The 25,469-nt window shown below is 53.5% G+C and overlaps 1 protein-coding gene across 3 annotated transcripts; it reads right to left on the reverse strand.

The window, feature by feature from the left end:
- Nucleotides 1–2,400: 2,400 nt before the first annotated feature.
- Nucleotides 2,401–25,469, reverse strand: DDX1 (DEAD-box helicase 1). 3 transcript variants are annotated; one of them, XM_074195072.1, is made up of 26 exons: nt 25,370–25,469; nt 23,964–24,015; nt 23,590–23,653; nt 22,968–22,997; nt 20,410–20,506; nt 17,133–17,180; nt 16,224–16,307; nt 15,847–15,930; nt 14,898–14,974; nt 14,376–14,448; nt 14,202–14,278; nt 13,967–14,081; nt 13,004–13,142; nt 11,868–11,928; nt 10,503–10,601; nt 10,153–10,242; nt 9,812–10,000; nt 9,291–9,342; nt 6,710–6,856; nt 5,652–5,743; nt 4,446–4,518; nt 4,187–4,259; nt 4,052–4,094; nt 3,376–3,471; nt 3,098–3,218; nt 2,401–2,700 (listed from the first exon to the last, which is right to left on the reverse strand). In XM_074195072.1, the coding sequence occupies exons 1-26, from the start codon at nt 25,383–25,385 to the stop codon at nt 2,570–2,572; spliced, it is 2,223 nt and encodes a 740-aa protein (XP_074051173.1). In that variant the 5' UTR covers nt 25,386–25,469; the 3' UTR covers nt 2,401–2,569. The 3 variants fall into 3 exon arrangements, with proteins under 3 accessions (XP_074051173.1, XP_074051177.1, XP_074051178.1); XM_074195076.1 differs by lacking the exon at nt 25,370–25,469 and adding an exon at nt 24,743–25,017; XM_074195077.1 differs by lacking the exon at nt 25,370–25,469 and adding an exon at nt 24,313–24,508.

Consider the following 25,469-nt stretch of genomic DNA (forward strand, 5'->3'; position numbering starts at 1 on the left):
CGTTTATATGCAGCACCTTACTTGTATGTGGTCTTGTTTGGGGCCGCTTGGTGATGCCGGCTGCGGTCAGGAAGACCCAAGTTCAAATCCTGCCTCAGCCACTTCTTAGCTGCATGACCTTGGACACTTCATCTGTTCTTGTCCCCTGGTGTCTACTGGTGTGGCTGTGAGCTCCTGGAGAGCAAGGCGGAGTGGGGAGGGTGTTGGGGGGCAGGGACCCCAGTGTCTTGGCCGGAGCCCAAGAGGCTATGAAGGACAGAAGCCGGGGCGCCCGGCCAGGGCCCAGAGATCCCGGGCTCATGTTTTGCCTTTTCTGACCAGCCTCACCCTGCAAAATGGGGGGGAGGGCGGGTGAGTTGCTCATTGCTGCCCCAAGCCCCCCAGTCTGGAGGGTCCGAAGTCTGGGGCTTTTACAGAGGATGGGCCCTGAGGGCCACACCCAGAGGTCTGGGAGAAGCGCTGTGGCCGGGGAGCCAGGCCGGGCAGTGGAGATGAGGGGAGGCCTGCGGCCCCTGGGGGATCGCCGGCCCTGGGGGCTGGGGCTTCCCCTCAGGTACAGGCTGGCCTCACTGGCCTCCGAAGACTGAGGCGTCCCAGGAGCTGAGTTCAAATGCAGATGCAGCGCTGCCGGCTCTTCAGGGCTTTGTCATCTCGACTGAGGCTCAGGCCTCTCCTGGGAGAGGTGGGACTGATGACGACGGAGACGCCAGAGCAGAGGACCCAGGGCACCTCACCCATGGACAGGGTGGGACAGTCTGCTCAGAGAAGTCCCCGGTGCAGACTGGGAGCCCCCCACCCAAAGAGCGCAGCTCTGGGACCCAGAAGCGGCGGGAGCCAAGCCAGGCCTGGGAGGAACTGGGCCCTGGGCAAAGGGAGGGGCTCCGGCAGGGCGGGCAGCCGGGCTGGGGCGGCTGCCAGCAGAGGGAATCAGCGGGCCTCAACTGACCTCATGTGGCTAAAATGGGGTAGTGCCGGCCCCCTGCGCCCCGACCTGGCTGAGCCCGTGCAGGGCCCCCAGGGACAGACAGCCGGGCCTGAGCTGAGGGTCCCAGGCAGGGGGAGTCCCAGCTGGAAGTCTGGGGCTGGTGTGACCTGGAATGCGTCCCTCGTGCCACCTGTGCCTCAGTGCCCACCCCGTCACAGGAGGGGGCCGGCTGAGAGGCCAGGGCTGACTCTGGGCCCCCCCCCCCCTCGTCCCAGGTCCGGGTTCCAGTCCGCCCGCTGCCGATGCACCCTCCTGACTCCACACCTTTGCCCTGGCTGTGCCCCCTCCCGTCACCCCCAGGGTCTCCCTGGGCTGCTTTTCCTCCACTCCTCCCCCTTCTGTGACCTGGCTTGTCCACAAACTTCCCTCCCTAGGAGGGAAGAATTTTCTTTTTCCCTCTGCGACCCCAACCTTAGGAGCCAGCTGCTCCGCCATCTCATCGGGGTCTTCTCTGCAGGCACTGGCGTGGCCGGCCATCTCGTCTCCAGCTCATGTTACAGATGAGTAAACCGAGGCAAGCAGGGTGCAGTGACTCGGCCAGGGTCAACTCAGGGAGAGGCGTCTTCCTGACTCCCGGCCCAGACCCTGAGGCCCCTGGTGGCCCAAGTATACAGCGAGTGCTTAATGAAGGCCCGTGGCTTGTTTAGCCCACTTCCCGGGTGGGCTCCAAGTGAACTCCACGCCTGGCAGATGTCTTCCACAATATGGAGGGCTGCGACGTTTCCAATTCATTTCAGAATGTTACAAACCAATCTTCCTCCCCATGCCGCGATGTCAGCGGGAGGTGACGCGCCACCCAGACAAACCGGGCTGCGTCAGTCTGTCCAGTCCCTTCCGGCTGGACAAAGCCGCGAGGCCGTCACGCTGCTCGGAACGGACTGGGTGAGGGAACGGGCCCCCTTCTGGGCCAGGACAAGCAGATGGCCGAGAAATCCAATGAAAGGCCCCACCTTTTGTGGAAACCCTCTGCCCAGGTGTCATGTTCCCCAGAAGCCTGCAGCCTGGGGGAGTCGGGGGCGCTGTGGCCAAGTCAGTAACCAGCTCAGTCTCGCCCTCTAACAAAACTGAAGGGAAGGGAGGCTGAGGGCAGAGGGCAAGGGCCATGTGAACCCACCCTCCTCCAGGCTCACTCCCAGCATGGAGGGGTGCAGGGTCCCTGGCCGCCTCCCCTGCCTCTGGGGACAAGACAGTAGCCTGGCTCCCGCACCCACTGCCCCCCATTCGGGACTGGTCGAGGGTCCATCCAGCTCATTCAGAAGACGGAGGCGGAGAGGGTAGTGAGCTGCCCAGGGTGGACTCTAGCCCAGCCCGCTCCCCACCGTCCCCTTGTTGCCCATCCCGCTGCCCTGCCCTGACGTCAATAGGCTCCCAACAGCGCTCAAGCTTTAGGAAACAGTGGTCAGGACACAATGGAGGAAGGTGGATGCTTTTATTCTGGACAATGGTTCTAGAGAATTCTGAGACTCGGGCTCCTCAACATGCAGGAGTCAGCCTTCCTAGTAGGACCACTAGTGCAGGGAGCACAGGCAGCGTGGCCTGTGGAGGCAGCCTGCGCCTGCCCCATCTGCACCTGCGCCATCCGCATCAGAAGGTCCTGAAAAGCTGGTTGGGCAGGTAGCCCAGGTGCAGGAACGAAGTCTGAGCCTCCTTTTCGAGGGCAGCCAGTTCTTGGACCGTAGGCGCCAAAATGTCCACATGGCCTTTATAGGTTCCACCTGCACCAGACACACAGACACAAAAGAGCTTTCAGCTCGGGACCCCAGCCACAAGCTGTCTCCTGTCCTTGCTGTCTAGCTGGGAAGCCCCCAGCCCCCATCACCAAGTGGGGTGGGCACCCACAGTCTGGGGTTTTCAGTCTCCAGCTCCCCCAGGAGCTTGCTCCTAGGACCAGGCTGCCGGCAGGCCCGCTGCTCCTCAAACCAGTGCAGGGAGGAACCCGAGGCCCCCAAGGCCTGGGGTTTCTCCCACCCTCCCCACTCTGAGGGGCTCTCAAGACACCCAGCCTTCAAAGGCCTTAGAGAGAGGGCTTCTCCCAGGTTCCAGGCCTCCCCTACTTTGGCCTGGCCACAGATCACAGATCCCCCCCACCTCGCTGGCCGGGCATTGGCTCACCTCCGGCCGCTCTCTTCTGCCCGTAGGTCACCTTCCCATCAAATTCGTCCACAGGGACCTTGATGTCCGGCTCCACTTGAGAGATGGTGCAGTTCAGGTGTTCCTCAATCTCTGAGAGCAGCTAAAGACCCAGGGGGGCAGATGTGGATTCGTTTGAAGTCAGACCCTTCCTGCCCACCGGGCCCACCTCTCAAGATTGGCAGCCCCAGCTCCTGACCATGTCCAGGGAGACCAGGGTTCGAGGCCAAGGCCCGGCTTGCCCGGCCAGATGTGCTTACCTGCATCTCATTGTACCAGATGGTGCAGCCGCCGTCCTCCTTCAGCCTGGTGTTATAGCACCCCTTGCCACGGCTGCTACACACATGGTACCAAACCTAAGGGATGTGGGAAGGGAGAACAAACTGCAGGAGGCCGTGAAGCCCCTGAGGCCACCCCGAGGCCGTCCCCAGCCTTCTAACTCTGCAGGGGAATGAGCCCGGTGCTCAAGGACAAGAGCGACAGGCTGGGGATCAGACCCAAAAGCTCCTCCATCCTTCTCAAAGAAACAAGGAAAACCAGCGGCTCGGGGCGGGCTGGAGCGCAGAAGGAGCCAGGCTCAAGAGCCTGTCTGTGAGGCACCAAAGGCTTTGAACACTCTTGGCTGGTTAGCGCTGCCCTAAAGGGGCTGCACTTCTTACCCAAAAGCTCATTCTCTTTTTAGCCTTAAGAAGCTGAAGGAAAGATTTCCTCAAATTCTTTCTTCTTTCACGGAGGGGAACTGAATTCAGGTTCAGGCAAAAGAAAAAACCATGGGGGCAGCTGGGTGGGGCAGCAGACCCAAGTTCTAATCCTGCCCCAGGCACTGAATAATGACCTCACTGGGCAACCCCAAAGCTGCATCCAAAGCCAACCCACCCACCAAACCCTCTATTTATTTAACAGTGGAGGCGAAGGCCTGGCCATCCCAAGGATTACCTTCTCCTTCTCAGTCGCCACCAGGGACACGGCCAGGCCCATCCTGAAATGAGTCAAGAGCCCGGGTCACTACTCAGCCCCAAAGTGCCCAAGGGGCCCAAGGCTCACCCCCCACCCAGCTGGGGGACTGCATACCTCTCTGCTCGGCCCACACGGCCGATCCGATGGACGTAGTTCTGCTTTTCGTCGGGCAGGGTGACATTGATGACTGCGAGGAGAAACAATCATCACCTATGACCCACCAGTCCCCCCACATCCAATCTCTGCCCTTCCTCTGTCCCCCACACATTATCCTAAATGTTTTGAAGAGGCACACCGTTGCCAACCTGCCCAGTTACAGGATCCGAGGTAAATGAATGGTCCAGTTACTCGGGGACCAGAGAGCATTATTTACCATAAGGAACCCCATGAATATCGATCCCTCGGGCAGCCACATCAGTGCAGATCAGAAAGCGGACGTCTCCTTTCTGAAGAGACAGACAGACACAGAAGAGGCAGAGGGACAGAGAGACAGAGAGAACATCAATCTTCAGCTTCCTCCCGGATCCCAGAAGACCAAACCCGGCATCCTCAGGCAGCCCCCAACCTGCTACAACCTGGAATTCTGATGAGACAATCCATCACTTCTCAATCTCCCATTCCCTTCTCTTCCCTTCAAGGTCATTCTCTGAAAGGTCACTCACTTAAGACAGGCCCCATGGCCTGTGAAGGACCAGGGGAAAGTCAGAATGCTGCTCCCCACCTGGCCTGGCTGCAGGACCCTAGGCCTCCTGGGGTTCTTGCTAACTGATCTGTAAGAGACCCTCATGATGCTCTAAGAGGGGAGCTCTGTGTTTAGAGTCAAGAGTAAGGCAAGTCAGTCCAGCACTGGTAGTGACAATGACTCTGTCTGCCCTCTCAGGCCGCCCAACTGAAGGGGCTTATTGAGAACCTGGCCCAGGAGGGCAGGAGCCCCGGACACCAGAGCCCTGGCAAGGCCCTTCCAGCTGGAGGGAGGGAGGGGAAGCCGGCTTCCTCCTGCGGGTGGGTCAGACACCCCCTGCCCCATCATCATGCAGATCTCCAGGTTGGGCTCTCTATCCAGGATGTGTCCCATATACAAAGGCCAAGCTTGGCCACAGGACTTGAGCGGTTCTTCCAGGCCCTGCCCCATGGTTAGCATGGATGGAGACTCTCACTGGGGTCTCCCAACCACTCTGACAGGGGAGATGTCTTTAGTCCTGTCCTGGAGGCCCGCTCTGGCTGAGGTCACTGCAGGTCAGCGCTGACCACAGGAGGGCTTTCTCACACTCTCATGGCCCATGCATCATCCTCAACTAGACCTCTGGCCACGATCTGTTCTAAGACTGGTGTCAAGAGAAGTGCATGGTGGGAAAAAAGGTGGGGACCCTTGTGGAAGAGAAGGGGGAGGTGGGTGGCAATCAGCACTCCTGGAGGAGACTTCTGGTCAGAGCAGTACCATGGATGGCCCCAAGGGGCTGGATCTGAAACCGGGCCCCAACATGTACTACATCGGTCTGTCACAGGGCCCGCCAACGTCTGGTCGCAGACCTGCTCTGAGACCTGCCCTTCCTGTTCCGGAAGGCCAGGGTGTCCGTACCTTAAACCTCTCCAAGTTCTGCTTCCTCTCGTGAGGCTTTCTGTCTCCATGAAGACAAACACAGGAGAACTGGTGTCCTTTCTTGTCTGGACCTAAAGAAAACAGTCAACACAGAGCTGTGAAACTCATGATGCCGAGGATGGAGAGTCCAGACAGTCACACAGCAGGAGGGTCCCCAAATCTCCGCGAGTCACTGTCAGTGCAGCATGGGGGGGGGGGGGGGGGGGGGGACTCCAGCCTTGATGAAATCAGAGTGTCAAGGTAGACTTTAAAGTCCATGGGAGGGGCAGCTAGGTGGCGCAGCGGATAGAGCACAGCCCTGGAATCAGGAGGACCTGAGTTCAAATCCAATCTCAAACATTTAATAATTACCTAGCTGTGTGGCTTTAACCCCATTGCCTTGCAAAAACCTAAAAAAAAAAATTAAAAAATCTAAAAAAAAAAAAAAGTCCATGGGAACCAGAGTTGAAGAGGGGGGACTGTCAGGGCAGCTTGTCACTGACTGCCAAGCACCCTCACCTGCCAGGAATGCCTGGGGCAGGGTTGGGGGGGATGGAGCAGGAGCAAAAAGCTCTTAACAGGATCCAGGGCTTGGGCACTTAGGACTGCCTGGATCTCAGCCAGAGGAGCAGCAGGCCTGAGAGGCTGGGACAACTCACTGGGCAGAGGAGGGCCAGAAAATGAGGAGACCCCTCCAAGAGCCTCCTCGGGGTCCTCAGGATGAAGAAACAACCCCTTGCCCTCAAAGGCTATCCCTGGTGACTGTCCTCCAGACCTTCCGTCCCGGGATCCAGAGGGTTCAGATGGTGCTAAGGGGGCAGACACTTGGATGCCCAGGCCACCTTTACAACAAGGCAGACCCCCCTCCCTGGAGGCTCTGCACGCACTAGAGCAGGAAGTGGTTTGTTCTGTCTCAGTTCAGGAAATCCAGCTCCGCCCAGAAAGATTTTCCCAGTCTTGCCCAGGGGAGGAGCCAGGAGAGCAGGTTACTGGACAAGTCCCTCCACCAGACGTCTCTGTCTCCAGATGCCGGCCTCCTGTCTGTGCCCACGGCTCACCTCCTCCTTGCTGCATGAAATACTGCTCCAGGTTGTCGCAGTCGATCTTGGTGCGGCAGAAGATGATGGCTTGGTCCATCTTGTGCTCCTTGATGGCCCGCACCGTGTACTCCCCCTTCAGAATCTTGATGGCTTCTGACCACATCTCTGAAAACCCAACCAGAAGAGACAAAATTCTACCTGAACACGGGGAGCCCCAGGGCGGCCCGCAGACCCACCCTGGCTTCGTCCTCCAGACCAGGCTACGGCGGGGAAAACAGACGGATGCATGTGCTTATATCCACACAAGGCAGAGAGCCATGCCAGGCAAACACATGCTTCCTTCCCAACTGAGTGCTACTGGAGGAAACAATCGGAAAGAGAACATCGGCAAGCCAGGGTTTCACTGAGGCTTCTCAGAGCCCGCCTAGCTGGGAGACTCTGGGCAAGGCACTGTACCGTGCTTGCCTCAGTGTCCTCATCTGTAAAATCTGCTGGAGAAGGAAATGACAGACACTCCAGCAAATTGCCAAGAAAATCCCAAATGGGAACTGATATTTTATTGTCTGATCTTGTTAGCTCTTATACTTTATGTTTCTTCCTTAAGGATATGATTTCTCTCCCATCACACTCAATTTGGATAAATGTAAACCATGGAAACAATGGAAAGACTGGCAAATTGTCTTCTGTGGGGGGGGGCGGAGGGAAGCAAGATTGGGGGAAAATTGTAAAATTCAAAATCAATAAAATCTTTAAGTACAAAAAATAATTAAAAAAAAAAAAGAAAATCCCAAATGGGGTCAAGAGAAGTGGGCCGGGTCTGACCTACAACCAAGCCCCTTTGGGCCAGTGAAGACCTCTCCCCCAGTACAGTGGCTTCCTCTCGATTCTTCTGCTCTATGGCCAAGGTGACCCAGAATTTCATCTCTGGGGAATTCTCAGGATAGAGAACAAGATCAGTCCCTTTGTAACCTGTGTCCTAAAGGGCTAGCATGTGTTCAAACGAGACTCGAACCTGGGGCTTCTGGACCCCTAAGACACACAACTCTGCTGCCACATCCTACAAACGCCCCCCCCCCCAGCCTCGGCGTCTGCCAGGGGTGTGCAGCCATGGCCACCCAGCTGGGCCTCCACGAAGTGTGGGGGTGATCCAGGGGGGTTTCCTGCGGGCACTGGGGTGAGTCACCTCCTTCTCCAGTTCATGTGACAGAGAGGAAACTGAGCTAAAGGGAGTGCAGTGACCTGACCCGGGTCACATGGCTAGTTCAGTCCGAGGCCATGGTTGGACTCATTTGGACCCCAGACTCAGGGCTGTGTCCACTGAGCCCCCCAGATGTAAAGTCCAGCTTCTTTGCAAATATTAATCCAAATAAATTAATCACAAAGCAAATGGGGGGGGATGGATGAGGGGAGCACTGCAACCATCCCCGACATTTCACAACTGGCTGCAGCTTCCAGATTCTTCCCTGATTGAGATTAAACAGTAACATTCAAGCATCCAGGCTGGGGAGCTCAGCCCACTAATGGTCAGGGAGAAAAACAGCCCTTTAGTGGCCTGAAGACGCCCCCTGCCTGGGATGGCCTTCCACTGCACTGGCTCATCGGGGCCCAAGCCTGGACAGTTCCAGCAGACGACCAAGGGCTAGGCCCGGGATCGGAGAAAGAGAGCTGGCTGGGCCATCCTGGGACAGTGGATGGGCGCTCCTGACCCCAAAGTCATCCTTTGCTGATGCTGACAATGAGACGATGAGCGCTGCTCCCTCTCCACCACCCACCCTGGCAGCAGGGCCTCCTCTCCGGTCACATGTCCACCATCAACGCTGTCTGGGTTCTCCATCAGCCCAGACCATGGCAGAACCACCCTCTCCTGCCCTCGACCCTGGCAGCAGACGATCTCGCCCCCTACTTTAGAGGGGGCCACCATGGCCAACCTTCCCAAGTGCCTTTGTCTCCTCTCCTTCCAAACCCCTATGGGGTCCCCAGAGGGTGGACCCTCCATTTGGGGCTATACCCTCCCCTCCCCATAAACACCCTCACCCCCCTCCCAGCTTCAGCCTCCTCCTGAAATTGTCTCCAGTTTAGCACGTTTACCACTCTGGAGCTCCTAGAAGACAGGGACACCGTCAGTGCTTAATAATGAAGCCATATAGGAGTGGCTAGGTGGCATAGTGGATAAAACACTGGCCCTGGGGTCAGGAGTAGCTGAGTTCAAATCCAGCCTCAGACACTTAATAATTACCTAGCTGTGTGGCCTTGGGCAGGCCACAACCCCATTGCCTTGCAAAAACCTTAAAAAAAATCCTAATAATGAAGCTATATATATCCTACATGGGGCTCCCTTCAAGTCCAGTGGAGCCCCAAGTTGGGGGGAGCCTGAGTCAGGGCTCATTTCATCTTAGCCTCAGGGTCATCATCAGGTCTTAACAGAACAGCCCCGGAGTGGCCCTGCTGCCCAGAGGATGAAGAGGTCAGAAAGTCTCCCCACCAGGGGAGGATCTCTGAATGGGGCAGAGGGCAGCCCCCCCGGGGGCAGCATCAGCAGGCTGCTGCCAGAGGACCACGAGGGATGGGACCCACAAAGTCTCATTGGGCCCTCACTCACCAGGGCTGTTGGCGCCAGGTCGGGTGTTATCTTTGGCGTGGACTTCATCAGTCTACCAAAACCAACAAAATATGGGATTTCAGACATGCATTTCTAAAACATCCAGCCCCCCACCTCCCCCTGCACCATCAGGTTATTTAGTCTCCGGGGAAGTGGTTTAGAAGGGGCTTTGGCCCCTTCAGGTTCTTAATGTTAGTGAAGTGGGGGGGGCGCCACTGGGGGCCTGAGGCCTCTTAGAAAAGGACTCTCCTCAATCCCCCCCAACCCTCTACCACCCTCTGACCCCAGCTCGCTGCTTCTCCATCTGGACCTCTGGGGGAATGGGGGGACCAGGAGATGATCTCCACTGGCCTCTGCATCCCCAGTGGCTCCTCGAGCACACCACCATTTTGGTCGTGAGCATTTATTAGGCTCTTACTGTATGTGAGCACTAGCTGGTGCCCCATTAGAAGAGGTAGGCTCCCAGTGCATGGCTCTCCCCATCCCTCAGTTACATCACCCCAAAGGCCGGGGCCACGTACACGGATGTGGGTCTTGCCCAGCCTCTCCCACAGTTTGTCGGTCTTGGGATTTACGGGCACGACGACATGGTGGACGGTCTCAGGGACCGAATCCTCTCCCTTCAGATCCACCCAGGTGGGGAAATGCATGATCTTCTCCGAAAGCTTCTTGACATCAAAGGAGTGGAGAGTGGCTGAGCACACGATGACCTGGAGCCCAACAACAGGTAGCCTGAAGCTGGTCAGGGCCGCATCCTGCAACTGCCCTCCAGTTCATGGGGGGACCACCCTGCTGCTACCCCACCCCCGCTGGGGCAGTCCCCCATGGGCTGGCCCTGAACCCCGGGTGATGCATTCTGTACCTGGAGCCTTTTCCCGTCGGAGGTGATCTGAGGGATCTGACTGTGAATCCTATTGATGAAGTCGGAATAGCCCTGGGAGAGAAGCCCATCCTGCAGGGAAAGAAGATGGCAGTGCCTTCTGGAAGCAGCTGAGGCACCCGGCCCAGTGTTGGGGGGGGGGGGGGGGGAGAGAAGAGAAGCTATACTCCTGCCCCCCCCCCCCCCAGGTCTCTTCCCCACAGCTACCAGCACCACCCTTGGCCTGACCCAAGAAGCTCTTAGAAAGGGCTTTGATTCAACAGTTGTTGGCATTCCTTTCATTTTCAAAAGAAGCAGGTCTTCCCTCCCTACCACCAGGGGCTCCCACTCACAGCTTCATCCAGAACCAAGAATCTGATCTGGGACAAGTTGAGTTTCCCAGTGGACACCAGGTCGTCCAGTCTTCCCGGGGTGCCAACCACTATATCCACCTGGAGGTCACACACAAGGAGTTCCCACAAGATGGCAGGTGGGTTCGACCCAGAAATGGATAGAAAGAGAAGGGATGACGTATCAGTGGAGCCTCAACAATGCCCAGGCCAAGGCCCAGAAGCCCATGATGAAGAAAAGCACATTTCTATCAAAATGACTCTGCACCCCCTGAGCAAAAACCCAACAAGGAGGGACGAATGGGGAGGAAGGGTTCGGTGTTGTTCTCTCAACAACAGTCCTTTGGGAGCCAGTCCAAACATCATCTCTCTAAATACCCATGTGAGAGATGGGAAATCTGAGACCCAATGAGGTTGAGATGGGGCTCCACACCAGACCACCCAGCATCCCACCTCCGCTCCAGACTTAGGGGGGAGGCGGAACATAGGGCTCTCTAGGCTGGGGGTAGCACCCAGCTGGAAAGGCCCAGCTCTAGGAGTGGTCTCCCAGCAACCAGTGTCCACCCAGTGGCGCCAAAGGCCCAGCCTGGAGAGGCCTCAGTGGACATAACACCCCCACAAGGGCCTTCTAGAGGCTCCTAAAACTAGAGCCTGCCCTGTGGGTTCTCATTTGGCCTTGGGGAACCTCTGAAATGTGTCTGTTCCGTTTCCCCACTGTCCACATGAGAAAGCGACAGCTATGCTCTTCCAGGCTTGCCAGTGCACAGTGCAGACCCGAGGTCATTAACACTGGAGCTCAGGGCAGCCAAGGAAGGCTGCACACAAAGAGGCCCAGAGAAGACCTATGCCCTGAGCCCTCCAAGCATGCACTTGCTCAGCTGGATGGCTCTGCCCAGCAGCTCTGCCCGGTCCTGAGCACAATGCTGTGGACAGAGGGCCCAGGGACATGTTCATCAGGCCTGGCTTCCCTCTCCAGGCCTCAGATTCCTAATCTAAACTGAGAGGGGGTAGCCTGGGTGAGCTCTGAGGGCTCTCAATCTACAGATTGGAGATGGGTAACCAACAACCCGGTTCCAAAACCAACCCTGAGACCAGTAGGGAATGCTGGTCCAATGTTATCGCCACCCCCCGTGGCCCATGGAGATACATGTGCCCATGACAGACACTGACTGATCATGGGGCTGGGATTCTCTGGGTGTCCTTGTCCGCCACATTGGACAGGAATAAACACTGATCTCCTGACTGGCAAGGGGCGCCTTGAGGCAACCAAAACCTTCAGCTGGAGGCCACCAGGCCACTTTCCCCAGACGAGAGCCCCAGACTCCTCCCCCACCCCCCTGACAAGTGTGCCCCAGCTGGGGAACTCACCCCCTGCTCTAGGACAGACAGCTGGTCCCGGGCCGCCACGCCACCAATTATCAGGAGCTCCCTGCAAGAAAGCACAGATCCCAGGTCACAGGTGTCACTGGAGGCACCGGAGAACAGGAACACGGCCATCCTTGGTGAAGGCCCACTGTGCCAGCAACAACTGAGCACATTCTTGGGGATGCAGGACACAAACATACACACCCCCATCCTCTCCTCCATAGACCCCAAAGGACCCCCGCTAGCACCTCCTAGCCCAAGCTCCTGCCACAGAGCTCACTTCCTCCAGGAAGCCTTCCCTGACCTTGGGGGCCTGCCCTGGGGCTTGTCTGGTTCTCAGCCACTCCAACACTGCTGTGTGTGGTGGGGGTCTGGTGTGTCCTATTCCCTCATCAGACCCCAAGGCTCCACCCCAGAAGGAACCACATCCAGGCTTTTCAAGGCCTTCCTGACAATGCTCTCTCCTATTGTTTCCTGCTCCGGGTGATGGTGAGGTGGAGAATGAGAGCCGTTGATTACAGGCAGGAAGAAGGAAGAAGGCACTGTCACCATCCCAGACCTCTGGCACTCTGGGTCCAGGACATCACCCCACCGGGCCAAAATGACTCCCAGCACCCCAACTCTGTGTAACTGCTCATACAAACACATGGTATTTTGTGGGTCTAAGAGGCAGCTCCTCATTCTCTTTGACAATGAACTCTACAGGGGATGCTCACCAGGCTGTGAAGCCTCATCAGTCCCCTGAAGGAGCAGGGCACTGCAGCCCACCCAGCCCACAGTCCAAGATGCTGCCGCAGGGGTTCTTGGGCTAAGGAAGGAATGGGGCAGCCGGTTGTCCCAGAGGCAGGATGGACTCTCAGATGTTCCTTGCTAACCTGATACTGTCAGAGGCCAGAGGGAGAAGGCCCCAGAAGTCAAGGCCACTTTGGAGCCAGAAGGCTGGGACCGACCTCCGTCAGGAAATCAGCACCAAATTCTCACCCCCTAAACAGTCCTGCCTTGAAAATGCCCCCTGGAAGAGACAAGAGCCCACTCTGGTTCTGGGCACTCAATCCTGGGGAAGTTCCCCCAGATCTGTCCCTGAAGGGCAGATGGAGCAGGCGCTCAGAAGCTGGGAAAGCCACCTGGAGGTGAGTTACCTCAGTTTTGGGTTATCCACGTATTTTTTAAACTGCTTCACATTATTCAGAGTCTGTTCTGCCAACTCCCGGGACGGCTCCACAATGAGGGCTTTGGGTGCATTGGGAAGAAACTTTGTCTGTGCCACCTGTGCACTTCCTGTGAGGAGAAGCAGCAATGTTAAGGGTAGGGCTTCGTGGGGATCATCACCTCATTTATCCAAAGCATTCCCTTTCTGTGCAAGATCCAGCCAAAGTATATTCCCAGCTTTAAAATTTGGGGGGAAGCTTCCCATCCAGTCAGGAAGGAATCTCTCAAGGCAGCATTTTATTAAGAGCCAGTCTCTCCACTGAGGAGGGTCACTTAATCCTGCCCCGCAGGAAGGCTGTGTCTGACACCAAGGATTAAAAAAATATATAAATGAAGGCCCTCCACTTCCAGGTGGAAAAATGCCCAATGACAATGGTCAGGTCCCATCATGAGGCCTCCACCCAGCCAGGCTTTCCTCCATCTCTCGGAGCAGCCCCCATTCTAGCAGGAAACTGCCAGGGGATGGGAGATGGGTCCTGGGCCCAACACTGATGATGGAGGCTCGACCATGCCATGTGTGTGTAAGGGAAAGATAGAGGGGGCTTCATCTGCCTGGCCTAGGCTCCAACTCTAGATCTGTGACCACTCTACAAGAGGCACCAGAATCTACCACCAGTTAGTGAGGTACCTCCTAGTCATCACAGGAAACAAAGGATCCTGGGTGCTGGGGTCTCACAGCTGTCAGCCCCTTCATCTCTCCCCATTTTTTTTGGTTTTTCCAAGGCAAGAGTGTCTTGCTCAAGGTCACACAATTAAGTATTAAATGTCTGAGGCTGGATTTGAACTCAGGTCCTCCAGACTCCAGGACTGGTGCTCTATCCACTGGGCCAACTAGCCGCCCCCATCAGTCATCTCTACCTTTTTCAAGGCCCCCAAAGGCCCTGGTGCAATACCTGTGTGCTGAGATTTTACAACATGGCCATCCGCAGCCTTGCAGAGCCCAACAAATCCGTCTTTGGGGGGAAATTTAAATTCTTCTTCACCAAAGTTAAATTTCAGTTCAGCATTCTGAGAGAAGGAAAATGTTAGAACTATGCAGACAGCCTCTCAAAGGCATAGGAATATTAATGAAAACAGGATTCTGGAGCCCATGATGATCAGAGTATAATTTCGTAATTAGACACTTACCTTTAAGACACATGCAGCAAAGAATGCTTGGTTCTTCAGGTGGGCTGGGATTTCAAAAGCCACACCAAGGTCTTTTCCTTTGAAGAAAAACAGGGAGAGGACAAAGTAAATAGCCCAATGTAGTAGAAGTGAGTATTCTGAAATCCTTCTCCAGAAAAGGCCCACAAAACTCACCGTTTTTGGAGAACTTGACCTGCCCTTTATCAAAATCCAGGTAACATCCTATTGTATCATGCATAGTGAATTCCTTAAATAGCAAAAATAGATTATTCATAGCAAACTCCACTATCAAAATAAACTAGAGGGACATCATCTCTGAAAACTTCTCGGCAATTTGGAATAGCCATTTTTTAATGTGTACTGCAAAAGCTTAGTAGCCTAAATTCAGTCTCTTAGATTCTGATGGGGACTAGCACAACAAAAATTATATTGGCCTAAAAAATCAAAACAATTTTTGAAAGGAAGGTGCCATCTTTTCACGGGACCAATAAAAGGTCAAATTATAAAACCAAAAGTTAAATGTCACCACATAATTTTGTGGCTGTTGCAATTTTATGATGTTTCTTAATCTAAAATCAAATGTTTTAAGGAAATATGATAGGAAAAATGTCTTCCTTAAACTCATACTCACACTTTACTTTTTGGAGTGCCCAACAGCTACATAGGAATGATGCATTTCTACGAATAATCACTTACCTCACCGTAACTGTCAAACTGTTTGCTATGAGATTTTTTCCCAGTTCCACCAAAGCCAAATCCAAACTTGTCAGTACCTATGTGAAGGAAACACTTTTTGTTAAATGGTCAAATGGTACAGACTCTCTTCAATGCTATTTTGAAGTTACTCTACAGTTAACACCACCCAATCGAATCGCCTTCACTTTCCAATGCTCTTCCTTCCCCTGCCTTCCCTTCTTTGCCCTCCTAAAACAGGAAACCAACCAAGGAAGCAATCTTTTTTTTTTTAAATTGCCATGTTGCTGTTGACTACTCAAAGGTTCTGAAGGGAAGGATTCCCCCTCACTGCACACTTCCCAGATATGATGCAGCGGCCATCCCGCTCAGGTCTAGCCTGTGGTTCTATGAGCTTCGTCTGCCCAAATAATCACAGTACAAAGATTTAGAGTCAGGAGGGACCCTCTGAAATTGTCTAGCTCAACCCCTTCATTTTTACAGATGAAGAAACTGAGGCTCAAAGGCCAAAAGGATGTGGCCCAGGCTGCCCAAGAAGGAGGCAGATTCAAATCCAGGTTTTGGAACCCTGTCCCAAACAGCACATCAGCCTTCACAGCAGTTCATTTCACAGGAGACCCAGACTTGGGATCACAGTCCAACATGTCAATCTACTGCCTGGCTGCCTGCCTCAGGCCCTCCCCCAGCCTCCAACAACTTTCTCAAAGCTTTAACTTCTTAAAAATGGATGTAGGAAACTTATACAAAAGCTAGGGGAGGCCACAGACAAAGCACTTGGGGGCCAATCAGTGCAAAGCAAACAGTTGAAAAGTTTTGGACGTGGTCGGTCAAAGGGAAATCACAGGCCATTGACTAGATCAGGAGGCTCAAGTTTACAGTCAGACATCTGCCAGCCTTTCATCTCTTTCCCACCAGGTCAGCTAGGAAGCTGTGTCATTCGCAGCCAACGCACCCAGATCGAGGGAAGCCTGCGAGGTCGACCATCCAACTCTGCACAAGCCTTGGTCATGGCAGGACACTTCATAGTAATGTTTTCCTATAAATACAAAGATCATAGGAACAGTCATTCAGACGTCATCTAAAACGGCTTTCAAGTTCTGATGTCAGTCAGAGGTCTGTGGGGACACCCCCCGATCGGGGACAAGACACTCCTCCTATCCCCTGACTCTTTAATGAAAGGCTCCTCCAAGACCCTCTCTTGTCCCAGTTGCTCAGTATTTACTTCTTGGGGCACCACTTGCCCCCCACTGTCTGTCCCCTCATTCTCAGGCACCCTGCCTGCCTGGGCCATCACTGACCCCCTTCCTTCTGCCCAAGAAGCACGCCTACCTTTCATCACTCCTTTCGTCGACCGACAGCCATGCCATTCCTTCACTTCTCGGCTCTGGCAACAAAGACCATCTGACCCAATTGCTGAAGGGGAAGGAGAAATAGAAGCCTGTCACAATGGCTTCTAACAGCGGTGTCGCCAACACAGAGTAGGCAGAGCTTTAGAGAGGAGGGGGGCCTGGCCCAGAAGGAAGACCAGGGAAGCTGATGGTCTGGTCCCCCTTCAGCCGATGGGCCTGCTCTGGGCTGGGGTACCGCAGCAGAGATCCTCCGGATCAAGCCTAAGTTCTCTGAAAGGAAGGGCCTCCAAAGCCTCCTCCATTTTCCCTCAGCCCCTGAGCTGGTTTGTCCTTGGCAACCCCTAGTGTCCCCTTCTCCCCTTCCAGGGAGAGTCCTCCTTTTCCTTATCTGTAAGCCCCGTGCTTGGGGCATAGGAGGTGCTAAAGACTGATCCACTTTTTCTCTGGACCAGGCTGCCATGACACCCTGGTTCTGTCTCAGTGTCCTGGGCGGAGGACAATGTCCAGCCTTCTCCGCCAACCAGGGACTTGGCAGACAGAACAGTGCTGACTGGCCTGCAGCTCTGGCTGAAGAAACCTCTTTAACAAAGATGTCCTCTGACATCTGCTGAGTGAATGAATTCTCAATGTCTGGACAGACCCCTTGGCGAGCCACAACCTGTGACCTGGAAGCCGCCCACCACTGGCCTTGGCCAGCAGAGACCTAATGTGGCTCAAGTCTCCTGTGTCACTTCAGTATAGAGACAATGCTGCCTTATGTGAAATCACATATGTCCCCAAAGATCTAAATGCCACGTGAACCTTCAGCAACACTGGGAAGATGCCTTCCCAAAAATCACAGACTCTCCCTCGGTCCTGTTCGCCCAAAGGGGCTGTAAGAGCCACTCACCAAAAGCTGATCCTCTGTCATACGGGTTCATCTGCCATTTGTTGAGCACTAAAGGAAGGAGAAAATCAAACACCACATTTGATATGCAACAAGAGATGACACCTTTCTATGATGCTATTATTCCTACAAACTTAACTCACCTGAGCATATCCTCTCTACACTTGATAGCCCAGGAGAGAGGAGGCAGCTTTAAGCGACTCCTCTTTGGTTAAAGGGAAAAGGAAAATGGATGAAGCAGGGCCAGGCTAAGGTCACTCCCTCTATTTTGGACCTTGGCAGGTGACGATGTGTGCCCCAGACCCCTCTCAAGTCACTGCCACAGAATGAAGGGACATGGCTGCCTAAGGCTTAAGTAACTTCACAAACACTGCCCCTTCTGCCAGGTCGAAATCCCTCTGATGGCCTGAGGCTAATTTCTAATTCAGTTCCTGACTCTTCTTTTCAAAGATATTGTATCAAAGCCCCTCCTAATGCCAAAGAAGCTCCTTTTCTTAATATGGCTTAAAGTCTAAATAACAGACAGAAGGGCCTAAGTTATCATCTGACTAGGTAGAGCAGTGATGGCAAAGGCCACAACAGGGATGGAGATCACAGAAGGGAAGAGCTGCATAGAAACTCATTCAACGCCACAAGAAATGGAAGGGAAGGGGCGGCTAGGTGGCACAGTGGATAAAGCACCGGCCCTGGAGTCAGGAGTACCTGGGTTCAAATCCGGTCTCAGACACTTAATAATTACCTAGCTGTGTGGCCTTGGGCAAGCCACTTAACCCCATTTGCCTTGCAAAAACCTTAAAAAAAAAAGATTCCTTGAAGAAATGGAAGGGAAGCTACTGCATCAGGGATCAGCCTAATCCAATCTTTGTGTGGGCTATGTCTCAGGAGAAGGGTCTAATGTCCAAAACTCATTAAGGACGATCAGACCATAGTGCCCAGATACCCCTAGCAGGCAGGAAGCCCAAGGATTATGAATAAACAGCTTTAAAAGATGAAATGCCAACTAGGAACAACCCATAGGACAGAATGCTCCAAGTCACCAATCAGAGCAAATGCAAATGAAAAAGAGCCTGAAGTTTCTCCCCAAACCCATGGAATGGGCAAAGACAACAGATAGCAAGCCTTAATGAGGGAAGGGTCGGCTGTAGAAAATGAGACCCCCCCTCCCTCCACGCCCTTGGAGATGTGGTGCTGAGAATCATTTCAACCCTTCCAAAATACAACAGAAAATGAAGTCAGTGAGGTGGCCCCAAGGTCCAGAGAGCCCACTGCAAAAGGGGATAACTTCAGGGAGGAGTCACAAGGACCACAAATGCTTCATGTGGTGCTTTTCTGTGACAGAGGTCCATCAGCCAGGGCTAGACAAACTGTGATATGTGGCTAACAGAACATCCCTGCACCACACAAAATGACAGAGGTGAAGGATGCAGGAAAGACAGAGAACCAAGTAGATGAAATGAAGCAAAGTCAAGTCATTACAAATAAGAAATTAGATAGGATGACAAGTAACAAAAACCATAACAAAGAGCTGAGACCTAAAGAAAAACCAGGAACAGGTCTACACCATGGTCTCCCTCCTTCACAGGGGAGGGACTTTGCCATCTGACTGAGGTTCTGTGACTCAAATGTTCTCTGCCCTTGGGCCCAGAGACTATACTTCCAGGTATGTGTCCCAAGCAGGGGAAAGGGCTCATTAACATCAAAATATTTATAAGCAGTCCTTTTTGGAGAAGACTACAAACTGGAAACTAAGGCAATGCTTCTCTAACAGCAAATGGTAAAATGGTGAAATGGTGAATGATGGATGCCTCCCATGCTCTCGGAAATGACAAGCAGGATAAGCACAGATAAAGAGAAAGGCCAATAATAAAAGAGAATGCTGGGGAATACTAATGGCCCAGATTTTGAGATGAACCTCTCTCCCTTCTGGGCCTGGAGCTAGGGAAGTGTCAAAGCTGAAGGCAGATGGGAGAATGGCTGGGAAAATGAAATGAGGGGCCATGTGGCCCACCCTGCTTCCATGCTAAGCCCAGACTGGGGGCAGTACATGTCGAGATGCCATCACCTGATGAGCCTCAGTTTGACTGGAGGAGGAAAGGAAAGGCCATATATGAAAATGAAGGTGAAATAAAACAGTCACTTGTCTAAAGTGAAGAGGAGGGCCCCACCCCGATGCAGGACAACTGAGGCATCAACTGCTTTATGAAGGAACAAGGTTGCTATTCTTCTTTTCCCAAAAGTGGATGGAGAGAAAAATGAATGCTGTTAATTGAAAAAGGATTTTTTAAAAAGATAACCTATTTTACTACTAAACAGCTCCTGGTACTAGGAATCTGTCTTGTGTTGAGCTGCCATTGGGCCCGAGAACTTCTCCTGCCTGGACCCAGGTGCAATTCCTAAAGACAGACAAAACAAGTCTGTACTCTTTTTCAAAAAAAAGAGTCCTTCACAAACTAGGGAAAAATTCCCCCTACCCCTGCTTGCAGGTGCCCGCAATGGTTGGCAGCGACAAGTTTACAAGGTTTTAGAACAAGCCACATGTCAAAGGGTTACATCCCATTAGAGCCCTCAGAGATTCATTTCCTTTATCAAACAGTTCGGAACTGGGACAGACTGATGTCTAATATCTTTTCATATAGATATGGATTGTTCTAATCCTAGGTTATATGAGGCAAGAGAATAGCTGAGGTCTGGCCTGAACCGACATTAAAATCTAAAACCATCAAAGGCTGAGCTGCAAAGAGCCCTCGGAGATCACGAGCAAAGATGGACATTTGGAGCCAGCAGACTGGCACTGTTGGGGTCTCCCAGCTGCTTGTGGCCCGAGCCAGAACCACAGGTGCTTTTCCTGGCCTTCACTAAGACCAAAAGGAAGCAGGAGATTCAGAACCAGAGAAAACCAGGCTGGCCACATCTATTGAAAATGTCTAAAAAATTACCTATTCCCTTTGGGTTTTAAATAGTCTATGCCGGGGGATGAGAGTCGAGAATCTCCTCAAGCCAGGGCTAAGCCAAATGTTCCCAGCCCCCAAATGATGCCTTAGCCCAGAACGACATCTCACACATAACAGATACCCCACAAACATTAGTCCAATTGAATTAAATGGAGCCTACAAGTTTGGCCCTCCACCTCATGATATCTAGTTGAGCTCTTCTTAAATCTTTCCCAACCTGCCACATCCTCAATGAACAAACACAGCAGTAACCCCAAGGTGTCTCAACTGTTCATCAATTCCACAAGGTCACTTACTGAGAAGGAAAAACATTCACATCTTAAGATTACCTGTGCCCCCAGTTTTCATGGTGGTCTTCCCTTTCTTGCCCTCCTGCTGGTCTTTCAGGGTCTCATAAACGATCTGGATGACCGGGATACTGAAAGCCTGGAGAAGGAAGAGACTCTGCTTACCAAGAGTGAGCTACTACAAAGACCGTTAACATGCAGACCATGAGGGTGGAGAGAGAGGGTGTTGCCCAAAGACTAATGAGTATTTGCCCAAGTGGCCAACAGACATCACGTGGCCAAACCAAAACTGAATGAAGGCTGCAGGAAAGAGATGGTGGCCTTCAAGAGACAGAAGCCAACCGTAGGAGACAAATAGGGAAACGAGAACCTTCAGTCTGAACTTCATTCCTCCTCCTCTCCCCCTCAGCCCCATACCACCCATGCTCATACACTCAGAAATCTCTTCCTTGACCATAACCTCCTGGCTCTCCACTCTCCCTCAGCCTTCCCTTAACAAGCCTTCTCTTCAGCCACTCTTGGAATGACAAGCCTTCAACCTCTCAGCTCTCTCAGGCCATCTTCCCGGCCCTGGTCACACTCTCCTTTCCCCACAGACACGGTGGCAAGCCCTACACTGTCCTCTTCTCATGGGTTCCTGCCAAGCTTTAGCCTCGAGGCTGGATCACTCCCATCATTTATCAGCTTCACTCCCATATGCAGGGTTCCCATCAAATGGATGTTCCATAAGACTGGTAGCTCCCAATACCTCCCTTATCAATGCCCCCCAACTCTTCCAAACCTTCCCTTCCCTCCTCAAACCTCCCAGGGTTCCCCCTCCTTTCTTCTCTCAATGGAGTACCTGGTCTTCCATTTTACAACAAAATCTAAGAATAATCCTGTGCTCCCTCTTCTCCTCTGCCTTATCTCTTCCTTCATCTCTGTCTCACATAAAGAAGTAGCCTTACCAAAGCTTCCCCCATTGAGATCCCCACACTCTCCTGGCTCCTCCCTTTTTACCTGTAAATATGTCCAGATCTTCCCCAATTTAAAAGAAAATCCTCAATCTGTCCAGTCAACCCTTCTAACTTATTGTCCTGTCTTTCCTCTCTTTTATAGCTAAACTCCTGATAAAGGCCATAGACACCAGGGTCCTCACTTTCTCTTCTCTTACCCCTAATCATCAGGCTTTTGACCCCCTTATTCCCACCTGTTCCCTCCAAAGTGACCAGGTTTACTCAGTCCTCATGCTCCTTGACCTCTCTGCAGCCTCTGCTATGGACCCCTTTCTCCGTTTTGAGCCTCTCTTCCCTTGAGGTTTTCAGGACACCCTGCCTCCTGGTTTCCCCCCCCGCCTCCTTTCTGGATACTCCTCCTGTTCCCCCGTCTGATCACAGGTAGTCCTCGGCAATGTCTGGTGCTCTTTTTCCTTTCCCTCTAGACTACATCACTTGGGGTACCTCATTAGCTGCCATGGAATGAATGGCAGTCCTCTAAGCAGCTGATGCTCAGATCTCCTCATCCTGCCCCAGGCTTTCTGCTGACCTCTAATCTCCTATCTCCAACTGCCTTTCAGACATCTGAAACTCCATTTATCTAAAACTGAACCCATAACCTTTCCCCCTAAACCCTCCCATTTCCTCCCTTCCTATTACTCCACCCTTCCCAATCCTTCAGGATCCTAACCTAGGAGTCACCCTGGGCTCCTCACTCTCTGTCTCCAAACTGCTGTCAAGGCTTGTAGATTCTCCCTTCACAACATCTCTCCATTATTCTCCTTTCTCTCCTCTGACCCAGTCCCCATTCTGGTGCAGGGCCTCATCACCTCACACCTGGACTACTACAGTAGCCCGCTGCTGTGTGTGTGTGTGTGGGGTGGGGGTGTCTAGTTGCCTCAGGTCTCTCCCTACTCCTTTTCATCCTCCATTCAACCACTAAAGTGATTTTCTTAAAATGCAGGTCTGTGTCAACCCCTCCTCAAAAAACCTCCAGTGGTTCTTCCCCCCCCCCCCAAGTAAATCCAAAAATTCCCAGTCACACTTGGGAACTCAGCTGAAGGGGATGAAGAGGGAAAAGTTCCAGCATCAGCATGACCAGTGAAAAGGCCCAGCTGGAAGCCAGGGTTGCTGGATCACTGGATCAGTTGGGGGGGAGGGGAGACAGCCTCTCTCCATTCTCATGTTTGAATCCTGTGGTGTGGTCCTCCCAAGGAGACTGTGAGCTCCTTTGGGTGGGGGTAAACTTATCACTAGCTTTGTATCCCCAGCACAGTGACCAGATAATTTAGCAACAGGTTTTTGATGGATGGAAAACAACGACTTGATTAATTTCTTTTAGTGTCAAATCCTGAGAAGTCAAAAGGGGCGAATACTGAACATTTGTGGAAAGCACATTCCCTCCAAAGAAAAGATGCTGAGGCATTCTCTTTTTTTTAAATCCACCAAGTTCTATGGCTCTAATTTAGCCATTTCTAGCAACAAACCATCTCTGTTGTTAAGAAAACGAAGTTTATACTAATCTCCTCCAAGAAATAAAAAACTTCAAACACACTAAGGACGAAACTACTGAAAATCCCTGCGGAATTCTGTTGCATTGTATAAACAGTTCATTTTATTACTTACACCAGTCTTTCCACTTCCTGTTTCTGCCGCCTGCAAGGGAAAAAAATTGTTTGCAGTTCAGATCTGCAATTAATGACCTTCATTAAACTAACATTTGTAACTCTCTTGTTTCCCTATTAGCCCTGCTGAGTGTGGACTGTCCAGCTGCTTTCCCTTTGAAGTCATTCTTTTAACTGCTTTTCTCAAACCCCAAAAGGAGCCAGGGGAGGGGGTCTCCATCTGGGGGTCTGGGAAGTCAGACCTGCCAGGCCTGATCCAAAGGCCATGGTAGGGAAGCTTTGATTTCAGTCCTCCTAGCCAGAGGTGCAAGGGAGAAGGTGTTTTGGGGGAGCTTCTCAGCATCCTGGGCAACCCATGAGGGCTGGGGAAGCGACAGCAAGCTGCCAGGCAGGGCTTCTGGGAGGAGGGGGCTGATGAATCACACAATGACCCAGAGATCTCACTCTAGGACACTTGAGTCCCAAGCAGGTCTGAGTTCAGGGAAGGACCACCTGCAAGAGGCCTGGGGGTCAGGCACAGAACCCATGCAGAAGGCTGGCTATGAATGTCTAAAAGAGTGACTGTGGAGCACGGATGAGTTCTGGTGGAAATCTTACTTTAAAGGGGACCACCTTCAACATACCATAAGCACATCACCTCCTCCTAGAATTAATGGGATGGACTCAGCCTGGATATCAGTTGGGAGGCTAGAAAGAACCACATTGTGAAGAATTTTAGTTTGAAGCAGATAAAGACAAAAAAAAAATTAATTCTGAGTAACTTGACAAGTTAGGCCATGTCCCAAACATTATCTAAATTGTAAACATGTGCTATTTGTAGTTATCATAAGTTCCATAACCTTCAAAAATAAATGATCACTGGTTTCAATGACCATGGAAAGGCTGCATTTCACTTGGGCACCAAAAACCAGACAGCAGATTGTGATGGCATTACCGGGCTTGGCAAGCCAAGGCCAGAACTCTGCTTCATCACTGTTTGGGCTAAATATATACTCACAGCCAATCCATCTCCTCCACGGCTTGAGCAATCTCAGGCATAACACCCATTTCTATAAAAAAAAACAAAAAAAAACTGGGTTAAAAGCTCATCAAGCAAATAAAAATGATCTCATTCCCTCCATTCAAGATGTGGGCCTGGGGATGAATTTTTTTTTAATGTTTTTGCAAGACAATGGAGTTAAGCGGCTTGCCCAAGACCACACAGCTAGATCATTAAGTGTCTGAGGCCCATTTGAACTCAGGTACTCCTGACTCCTGGACTGGTGATGCTCTATTCCCTGTGCCTTGTAGCGGCCCCCCTGGGGATGACTTTTAACCTCACAAAAATGAGCTATAGAACTACAAACCCAGTCACCGTCCACGCAAGCACTGGGAGAACTACCCGTGGCTCCCATGTTCCGGAGTCCACGTGAAGGACCTCTGTGGCACGCAGGCCCATACAGAGTGTAAAGATGGAGCAGGACGTGACTGGACAGGCTTGGATTTGGGGCGCAGACCGCAGCAGGACAGGCCACAGCGTCCGTAAAGCCTCTAGTTAAAGGAAGCTAGCTGGTGTGCATAGGGCTGGCGGCCGGCCCTGTTCCAGCATGGGCCGGCGAGACGGGCCCTGGCGTGGAGTCCGAGGGTCGAGGCCCACCGGGGGCTGTGCTCCTCAGCCCGGAGCCCCTGGCTAAGTCACTGTGCCCGGCCTTTTCTATGGTGACGGAAGTGGCAACAGGCCTTCCAAGCTCTCCGGCCCGCGAGCTTTCTAATCCTTCTGCCCTAAATCCAATTCACCCTCTTGTCGTGATCGTTATCATCTCCTCTGCAACCGAAGGCCTGGATAAGGGGGGCTCCGGAATGTGACGGCCGCCTCGGAGCCCTCGGCCCGCACGAGCGTTCTGGGGTGTCTGGGGGACACCCCCTGCGCTGCCCCCGGCCTGTCTCTCCGCCGCTGGGTCATTTCCCTCCCCACGCTCGGCGGGAGACCTGCGGGGAGGGCCTGAGTTCAAGGGCGGCCTCCGAGGCTCGGCCCGGGCCTGGGGGCGTGGCCTGCCCCCCCCCCCCCGCAGGGCACCGCGGGCCGCCACGTGGGCGCCGAGGCCCCGAGGCGGCGCCGGGGAGGGAGGCCCCGAGGTCAGGGGTCGGCAGGCCCCGCCCCCGGCCCGCCGGCGGCGCCGGGATAGGCTGGGCCAGCCGGCTCCGAGCGGCGCGTGCGCAGAGCGGCCGGGGCCGCGCTGGGGGGGGGGGGGGGGACGGCGCGGCCGCGGCGCCGGGAGGGGCCCGCAGGGAGGGAGAGGGGGGCGCAGAGGCCGGCGCAGGCCGGATGCCGCCCCGAGGGCCGTGGGCTCGCCCCGCGCCGGGCCCGCCGCCGCGCCGGGCCCGGCCTGCCCTGCTCCCGCCCCTCGGCCCCCGCGTACGCACCTGAGAAGGCCGCCATCTTAGCGCCGTCTTCGCTCCGGGAGCCCTCGCTCCACGCTGGCGCGCCTGCGCGGCCGCCGGGCCCACTGCGCCTGCGCGGCGC

The sequence above is a fragment of the Macrotis lagotis genome, chromosome 1 (genome assembly GCF_037893015.1).
Source record: "Macrotis lagotis isolate mMagLag1 chromosome 1, bilby.v1.9.chrom.fasta, whole genome shotgun sequence".
Taxonomy (NCBI): Eukaryota; Metazoa; Chordata; class Mammalia; order Peramelemorphia; family Peramelidae; genus Macrotis; species Macrotis lagotis.